Source organism: Embiotoca jacksoni, unplaced genomic scaffold, assembly GCF_022577435.1.
Source record: "Embiotoca jacksoni isolate LCO1_2020_lvr unplaced genomic scaffold, fEmbJac1.0.p SCAF_27, whole genome shotgun sequence".
NCBI classification, from domain to species: domain Eukaryota; kingdom Metazoa; phylum Chordata; class Actinopteri; family Embiotocidae; genus Embiotoca; species Embiotoca jacksoni.
The window spans coordinates 1,738,345-1,747,941 of NW_027185378.1; the positions used below are offsets into that span (position 1 = coordinate 1,738,345).

Below are 9,597 nucleotides of genomic sequence, written 5' to 3' on the forward strand. Positions count from 1 at the left end.
AAACGGGTCTTTTTCAACACAGTGGACTTCAGGCACCTTCAGCATGTGAAGGACACAGCAAACATATTTTATTTGAATGCAACTTCCTGAACTCCCACACCAAGTAAATGCAGGAAGATGATAATGAGCTCGATTATTTGTGAGTGTTGCATGGTGTCCACGAAACTGTTTCCTTAAATATCTGGAAATTATCTTTGGATTTAAGAAGGAGTTTTTTTTCTTTTTCTCATCGCTGCCTTAGAAATGTGTCTGCCTTGCTGTATGGACTTTTAAAACCTAGAGCCGATCAAAGTGATGAACATGGTCTCAATATGTGGGACGGGGGATAAAAATGCTAGTCACCTCACTGCCTTCAGTTCCACCAAAACAAACAAATGCCACACTGGTTGCTCGAGTTACGCCAAATCATCCTCGCAAACAAGCAGTTAACATCAATGGAAAAAAAACTTGGACCCCATTTACCATAAATCTTCATCTTCATTTTGCCTGTTAGCAAATACCACTAAACCAGCTTCATCTCCATACCCAGACTTTTATTTTTGTTGTTACTGAATCAGATTGTTCGAGTCCTGACCCCTTTTTTTTGTCCAGTTTTGAGACAGATTTCTTGGTGTCGATCACTTGTTTTGCACCAAAACTAAAAAAAAAAAAAAAAACGGGGATAAAATGGAAACATCTGTATAATGCAAATTTATGTCGCAGTGAGAATAAATGATAAAAATGAAGAATATTTAAATTATTTACACAAGAAAATCCTCTTTCTGTCACTCATCTGTCACAGCAGCAAAACTCCACATTCATCACTTTTATCAACAATCTGTGATTTCTGCTGAAAGACACATGAAACCTCAGAACGGCAGCTTTGGTTTGATGTTTTTTTTTGACCGTCTGTCTTCATGAAAAGTCTAAAAACACTTTCTGTGTGTGCATCTCTAACTTTTATATTCTGTTTCAGGTATCATCTGTCAGGGGACTTGGGATGAAAAATAGCCTCTCTGCACACTCTGCCACGCGGTTATTAACGTGCCCTTGTTAAATAAGCCAATAAATAAATTTGCTCTGACTTTTTAATCCAGTCTGAAGTGAAGTATCGGCCCAAATGATTAAAATGTAAATGCAATTTTCTTTATTCAGGTCACCGTGTCAGTGCTAGCGTGGAGAGATGGGACGGGCACTCATCAAATCAGAATACAAAGTCACAAATCCTCGGTAATTAATGGGTTTTCCCCGCAAGGAGCTTTAAAAGTCGGCGGGCGAGTGGGAGGCTGAAACAGCTGATGAATACACAAAGACAGACGGGAGTAGCTTTCATCAAACACGAGTAAAATAGATGAGAGAGAGAAATAAAGGTTGGGTTCTGCGCTGCTTTGTGAAAAGTCATGTCGTTGGAGGATTTGGAGAACCTGGTTCAGGTGAGACTGACCTCATTTTCAGGCTCCCGAGAGGAGCAGGGTGAAATGAGGCCGAAGAATTCGAGCATGTCTGCAGTGCACAGCTAAAGAGGCTGAAGGGAGACCTCTGGGTTTAAAGCGGCAACTGATATTTTATATAATAGATCAGGTGATGCTGTCAAATGTGACAAAATATATCCCTCAGTGACTTTTAGCTCTTGTTTTGGTCGCCCTCACTGTTCACATTTTGTGTCAAACTCCGTAAATGGTCAACAGAGACCCTTGAAATGCTTCAGAAAGTCTACGGCGATGAAGCGAGGAGCCGGGCGAGGTGTTCCGAGTGACATTCACGTTTTAAGAGGGGTGGAGTTTCACTGTCCAAGACCGAAGAAGGTGCGTCAGGTCAGGAGACACCAGGTGGGTTTTCTTTGACGTTGGTGGGGTTGTGTCAACGTGAATTTGTCCCCCATGCAGACTGTCAACACCGAGTTCTACTGGGACCTTCTGAGGCGTCTGAGGGAAAACATTCGCTGTGAACTACCTGAACTGTGTCACCATGGCAACAGGGTTCTCCCACATGACAACACGTGGCTCGCAGCGCATTGAAAAAGCTCAAGTTTTTTACTCTCAACAACTCAATCATGTTGATTTGATGGTCAAAGGTCATAGGTCAAGGTCATCATCTCAGGAACACTTTGGACTTTGGGGATAAAGTGAGGAGACTTTGGCGATCATAGGTTGCGACTTCATGTCTATCCCCTACTGCGAACACAATATCTCAGAAACGTCTCGAGGGAAACAAATGTGGCACAAACGTTCACCGGGACTCAAGGATGAACTCGTTAACATGACGAAGTGATGACATTTTATATCAAAAAGGTCAAAGGTCAACTTTACTGTGGCATCATAACATTTCGGTCCATTATTCAGCACCATAACTGAAGAGGAGACGAGGAGACTGTGATCATATGTCACATGGTGTTCACCTTGAAACTGCTAATTGACAGCTTTGTTTACTGCCAATCAGCTTTACTGGCCAAACACGTGACAACATTTTAATTCTTCACTACATATATGATATCAGTTTGGACAGATACAGAGGTAAACTACGACTTCAGAGGTTGGCTGAGGCAGTAATTCTTCATGAGGCAGCAGCTACTAAAGAGCTCAGTTTCCTGTCTGCCGCATCCCTCGATAATCCTCAAGTATCATCATGACTGAATATTAAAAGGTACAAAAAGATGGCACTCGGAGGATAATAAGACAAAAATAACAGAAGGCACTCCGAGGTCTCGGTCCGCTGAATTAAAGATGAACATGGTCTGGAAGATGAACGCGTGTCTGCTGGCTCTCTGAGGTCCAGTTTAAAAGATTCGACAAATCATGCACACGTGCACGCTCGCGCACGCTCGTGCACGCACGCGCGAGTCAAATCTGGCCGACTGGCCAGAGACGCGACGCTGCCCTGCTGCTGCTGCTGCTGCTGCGGCCGCGTGACAACGGATGATGGAGTCCACAGAGTGCACACAGCGTATCGGATCATGTGGTGCAGGGTTGAGCCCTAATTCTTTCAAGAAACTAAATCAGTCTCCCTCAGCAGCAAATGTCATCAGTTAAATCATTAAAAGTGCAGAGTCATCATGCACACTTTACAGACAAGCAATTAAAAAGGTGGAAATAAATCAACCTCAGTTAAAGGACAGGGTTTAAAAGTGATCACAATGAAACAACATCAATGACAGAAAGAGATTCGCAAAGACTCGACTGAGCGCTGATGAAGGCGGAAACAAAATGAGGAAAGATGGATTTTTTTTGTCTTAATTCAAAGATTTCAGATTTGCCATACAGCAACCAGCGGTGACGTCGCCCGTCGGCACCATCTTGCTAGTTCGGAGCGATTTGGAGCAGGAAGTGACCATATTTGGACGGACTGGGGGAGGAGCCAGCGGTGGATCTGACTGATCTGATTGGAAACCTGACGATACTGCGTCCCGCACACCGATAGCTGTAACCTGACTGCACCACAGTCCTGTCAATCAAACAGACGCGCCCCCCCAGAAACACGTCTTTTTGAAGTTTATTTTCGAATGAATGAGGGATTATTTTCAGATGGACCTCCAGAACACTAATAAGAAGGAGTGACTTTAGCTAACAACACCGAGATAACTGGTGAAGACATTTTATTGACGTCTCTAGTGGCCCTCAGTGGTATTGCAGTTTACCGCACTTCTACATTAGCTTCACTTTTCAGACCGGAAAGCTACGTCTACTTTTAAATGGTCTATGGTTTCGACAGGGTTTTGTTTTCCTAAAGCACGTGACACTGATACTCTTCCCACCAGTGGACGGGTGTGTGTATTGCAGCGATGGAACAGTTATGGTTATTTAACATGAGAGATTTTCTCTACTGGCTATTCATTCTTATTTGAGCCGGGATAAACTTAACTGGAAAAAAGATGATGTCATGTCTTAGTTTGAACCAAGCAGGATTTAACAACACTTAGGACAATCATATTTAAAGAAAACACACACACACACACACACACACACACACACACACACACACACACACACACACACACACACACACACACACAGGCCTGATGAAGCAGAGTTACGGTAACAAATGTGATTTTTTTTTTTTTTTTTTTTTTTTTTTTTTTGGTACTTTAATTTGCCCGTCACACGTTTTGCAATCAAGAAATCAAAGCGTTGAGCAGTGAAAGTTGAGCAGCATCACAGTGGAGCTTTGTGCTCTCACCAAACCTTCAAGTTCATGCATTACTGTAATGGAACATGCAGATAATCCGAGCTCAGACGAGATTGTTAACAGCACATTTAACCCAACTCTCTCGTGAAGTGTTTATACAATCACATGTCAGATAAAAAAAAAGTTGTTGCCGAGTTAGTGTAAAGTCAGGCGCCTGCAGAGACAGATATCGAACAACGAACAATAGATTGCACAAGTGAGAAACTTTTAAGTGGGTTTAGAAAGTTTGACCAAGCATGAATCATATGGGAGTGGTGACGTGAAGTAGAATTGGAGGATAAGAAGGAACTGATGTAGCTCTGTGGTCAGAGGTTTTACAACATGTTGATGAGGAGGAGGCCGCGGCAGCAGATGTGCAGCTCAGGAGACGCATGTGAATGTTTGAAATTGAATTAGACGAAGAACAATGTTCACACACTTCGTTACTGCGCTGGGAAATTAGAGCGAGAGAGCAGCCGGTCCAGACATCTTTCACAGATGATGTCATTAGTGAATCAAATGCAGCTAATGAACACACTTAAAGAGAAAGAAAGAGACACAGAGAGGAGAAGAAGAAGAGGAGGGACTTGAGGAAGGGAAGTACGGAAGGATAGGACAAGAAAAGTGAAGCACAAAACGTGAATAAAGAAAGAGGGCGATGAACAAAACAGTAAATAAAGAAAGAGCAGGAATGGAAGAACAAAACTAGAAGAGGAAAAAAGGGAAGAACAGAAGGGACACACGGAAAGAATGAGAATATAAGCAAGACAGAAAGGCAAAAGGAAGGAAGAAAAGAAGTAGAAAAAGATGCTTTTATGGATGGAAAAGAAAGAAACAAAGATAGAAAAAACAAGGAACAGAGGAATAAAAGGCATAGGAAGAAAGAGGGAAGGAAGAAAAACAAGAAAGAAAGAATGAAAAACAAAGTAAGCCCTCCTCTCTGCAGCAGCCTGCTCCGGGTGAACGGTGCGACCCAGTCGAGCGGCGCTGGCAGCCGGCGAGCTTCAGGTCAGATTACCAGAACAAACTTCAGTTTGGTGACAAAGGTGAACGACCTGCTGAATCGACCCCACAGAAACAAACCTGATGAAACAAAAGGGGAACGCTTCACTTTCAAACACTCAGATCTAAAGTTCAGAGAACGACCTGAAGAGAAGTGACGTCTGTAACTGATGTCACATGTCGATCATTCAGAGTGTTTCCATATTCGTCCGCAGCCTCCTCCGATCATCACTTTACTCTCAGCTTGTGTTTACACACTGATGAAGACCACAGCTTCCTCTCCTCTTACATACGAGGACACCGCCGCCACAGCAGCTCCTGAATTATTAACGAGTGTGAATGACGCTTTAATGATGCGGCTGCTGCTGCTGGTCTGAAACATCATGACATGTTGGCACACATCCCCGAGCCCAGCTGAGACGCTTTTATTGGTCTCGTAAATTCTGAAAGGGTGCGGTGTTTTCTCAACAGCCCTCACATGTCTGTCGATATTTCACTGATTGGTCTGTCAGGGGGAGCAGCTGTAAGTATCTGTAGAGGGAAAGGAGCTATGTTTGGTAATATTGGGGGATTTTTGGTCGTACTTCCTCAAACAAAAGAAAGTCAATAAAACTCTGGGTCAACACAAACTGCCATGTCATGTTATTGAAATCACATGACCTCTCAAATGTCCTGACGCTCAAAGCTGTTCGAGTCTTAGACCGCATATAAACTGTGTTCTATGAGGAAGTGCCACAAACTGCAATACCACCAAGTGCCACTAGAGGTTGGCTACAAAAAGCCTCCGGCTCCATAAACTCCCATTTAACTTCTCTCATCAAATATAAAGTCAGTAAATGTTTTCCACCAGTTATCTCAGTATTATTAGCTAAAGTCACTACTTCTTATTAGTTTTCTGGAGGTCCATCTGAAAATAATCCTTCATTAATTAGAAAATAAGCCTCAAAAAGATGTGTTTTTGTCTGTTTGATTGACAGGGCTGTGGTGCAGTCAGGTTACAGCTATTGGTGGGCGGGACATAGTATCGTCAGGTTTCCAATCAGATCAGTCAGATCCACCGCTCGCTCCTCTCCCAGCTTGTCCAAATATGGTCACTTCCTGCTCCAAAACAACAAGATGGCAACGGCTGAAATGCCGAACTCGAGTTTTCAGAACGGATGTTCACCCCAATGATGACGTGACATCACGATTGGTTACCACACAAGGTGATGTAAACATAATCTGTATTTGTTATTTCAACTAGATTTTGAAACTGTCCCACTTTAGGAAATATGTTTGAAAAAGTGGGATAGTGTTATTTGCCAATGGAGGACACTACTTTTCGAAGGGGTATAACAATGTTTCTATTTAGGTTTTTATTCCTCTAAAGCATTATTTTATATAAAGGTGAACTGGAAAATAATATTTAATAACTGGGGGTGAAAGCACTACTGTTATCTTTATTTTGTTAAATTTTTGGGTTGTACGAAGGGAGTTTTTGTTGCCTTTTAAAAGGTAGCAAAAAATTTAAAAAACACATTTAATTGATTATAGCAACTTCATAAATTAGTTGTACTTAATTCTGTGTATTATTGATTAATCTAATGGGGTGTATTTCAGGGTACAATGGAAAAGTATTGAAGAAACAAGACAAAGACAAGACCGCCACACACACTGAGAGGCAGGAAAGGAACTGGGGAAGGAAACTGAACCTGCAGGATTAAAACCTTTTAGTGAAGTGGATCACAGAGATTCAGTCATTGATGATTCAGTATCTGTGAATCTATTGAAGAGTCATGCCCTGCTTTACTCAATGACTCTATTTACAGCATTGAAAGCACCAAGCAGCCACAGGTCCTGGATCTCTTTACACTTAATGCAACAGAAAGCCCGCAGCCAAGTCGACTAGATATTCTGATCCGAGCTGGCAGGGACCCAGACACAGTCCCGGGTCCCGGCATGCACGGTTCAGACCGAGTCTGGATACGGGAGGTGACGGAGAGCCGAGCCGGACGACCGCCACACCTCCAACCGCAGGGTCTACCGGAGGTTCACTCCTCCGTCCGGGTGAGGAAACAACACGGACCTGAGCTACCTGAAAACAGGCCTTTAATAAGAGGCAGGGCGCCTCTTCATGCCCGATCCGACCTGAAAACGCGTGTTTTTCACCTCACATGCGCCGTCCAGGGAAGGTATCGGCATAATATGGTTTACCAGGCGTTTGCGCACGACGCGCAGGACTTATGGAAAGCCTCTTACTGGTACTTGGGTTCCTCTCAGGCTCGAGTGGAAGCCCAGAGTGGCAGGAAAACGGCACCAAACGGGGTTGGAGGTCAAACCGGAGCTGCAGCCTGTGGAATAAAGACGGCACCGGGAGGGGGCTGCTGGAGACGGTTCGAGCCAGAAATGTCCCTGAAGCACGTTCCTGCTGTGACAGCCAGCTGTGCACCTCCACCTCCATCCTCCACGTTTCACACACACGCACATCAACATGCAGCACACACTCTCCTGCAGCTCGGCGCCTCCAGCGACAGCCCCCCTCCCTTCCCCCTTTCTCCGCATCCCCCCCGCGGCCGAGCTCACACTCACTATCAGCGGGATGGTCCTGTCGTCCCGGTGGATCTCCAGCCGCCCCCCGGGGACCACATTCTGCCCGTGGCCCCTGCCGCGAGTCTGCGACGCCGACGACGACGGCGAGGACTGGGGTTTGTTGTCCTGCCACAGGTAATAAAACGTCCCCAGGATCCACGCGACGGTCAGAATCGCGATGGCGTTGGCCCGTATCCTGCGCATGGTGAGTCCATACGGAGGGCTGCGGAGGCGAGCCCGGCTGGTTCAGGTCCGTCCGCGGCAGAAGGTGCAGCCTCCCCCGCCGGTGATGGGTTGAACCGCAGCGCACACAGACAGCTTCTATCTCTCCGCGAGCACAGCGCTGCCTCTCTGCTGGGATTTGCGCACTGACAGAGCCGCGGTCCTAGCGCCGAGTCATATCATCCCCCTGATCGCTCGCGCGCTCCCGCACGCTCACACATTATCCATCTGGTGGCTGCACAAGGAGAAGAGGATGTCCAATCTGCGCCCAGCAGCTGAGGTGTGGGTGCAGATGATCTGGGGGAGGAGAGGAGGAGGAGGAAGAGGAGAAGGAGGAGGAAGAGGTGATCCACTCCTCCTCCTCTGGTTATTTTAACCTTTCATCCTTTGGTTTTTATTCCCTCTGCGGGTCATCGGAGGCTGTGGTTGGTTTTACTTACAAGAACATCACCTCTTTCCCTTTAAAACCCGGAGCCCGTCCCCTCGTTTCAATCTGCTTGTATAATATAGCATTAAAAGCAGCGGGAGGGAGAGTCATAAGAACATCCACTGAGGTCCTTCCGTTCTGTCAAGGTACATTTTAAGAGCCACTTTTAACTCCACCAGTGTGTACTTATTTGGCACCTAATTTAAGATTTTATATTCAATAAAAAATAATCAGTTTAAGAAGGTTTAGTTCCCCAAAAGGAATTAAATTCACCTGATTGACCCACAACATGACATTTCAGTGCAACAGTTAAGTCTATTCTGCAAAAGGATTTTTTTTTTTATTTTTTTTTTTTTACTTGGATCGCCTACAAAATATTCATATTAATACAAGTATTTTTGTCAAAAATCAAAACATTTGGCTGGATTTATGTAAAATAAAAAAAATCGCAGGGAAAACATATGTCAGCAAATAAATGTTCTTTTATTAGTGTTTTATTAAATTATCAAAGTCACGTAATAAATTAACTGATAAATTCCCAGAAAACCAAGAAAATTGTCCTTCAGCATTTTTTTGTGACCCATTCAGGCACAGTTTGTTCTGTTTATATGACATAAAACAAAGGAAAGCATCAGTTTTTCACATTAGAAATTCATAAAACTGATAAAGTATTTTTGTTTGAAATGTAAAAATGATCAAAACAATCACTTCATGGAGTTGTATTTATGTGCCTAAAAAACCTAAGCAAGAAAAAATAAACCAATTTGTCTCCTGTGTACTCAACCACGCAGATAGTTTTTGGTTTGATTAGTTTTATGTCTCAGAGTTTCTAGGTGAAGGAGGTGAATGAAGTTTCATTTGTGGTGCTTAAAATGGACCATACGGCAGTTTTAAAAAGGATTATTTCTTCTGTAAACAGCAGTTTAAATGGAAATCTGAGCAAATAAAACCCAAACTATGAGGACAGCACACATGCAAATAAGAAAATATGTTAATTTGTACGAACTGACCCTTTAATTTCTTCCACCCGGTTTCCCTGGCAGCCAGACTCCAAATGAAATCTTCACATTTACTGCAACATATGCATCCTGGCTGTATAAGAGGACTCATTATTCTGCCTATGCATTTTAAATGATGCATTTTAAATGAAGAGCCTCCAGCTCACAGCGAGTGAATTAAGCAACCCAGCTGAATTGATCATGAAGAAGAAGAAAAAAAAGAAAAGAAAACAGCAGCAT

The 9,597-nt window shown here is 43.8% G+C and overlaps 1 protein-coding gene across 1 annotated transcript in view; it reads right to left on the bottom strand.

Annotated features, from left to right (window-relative positions):
* galnt16 (UDP-N-acetyl-alpha-D-galactosamine:polypeptide N-acetylgalactosaminyltransferase 16) overlaps nt 1-8,184 on the bottom strand; it is a 34,280-nt gene extending 26,096 nt beyond the window's left edge. The window contains exon 1 of the mRNA XM_069160710.1: nt 7,711-8,184. Coding sequence (XP_069016811.1) covers nt 7,711-7,914 — 204 coding nt within the window. The 5' untranslated portion in view covers nt 7,915-8,184. The remainder of the gene's footprint in view (nt 1-7,710) is intronic.
* Nucleotides 8,185-9,597: the final 1,413 nt, after the last annotated feature.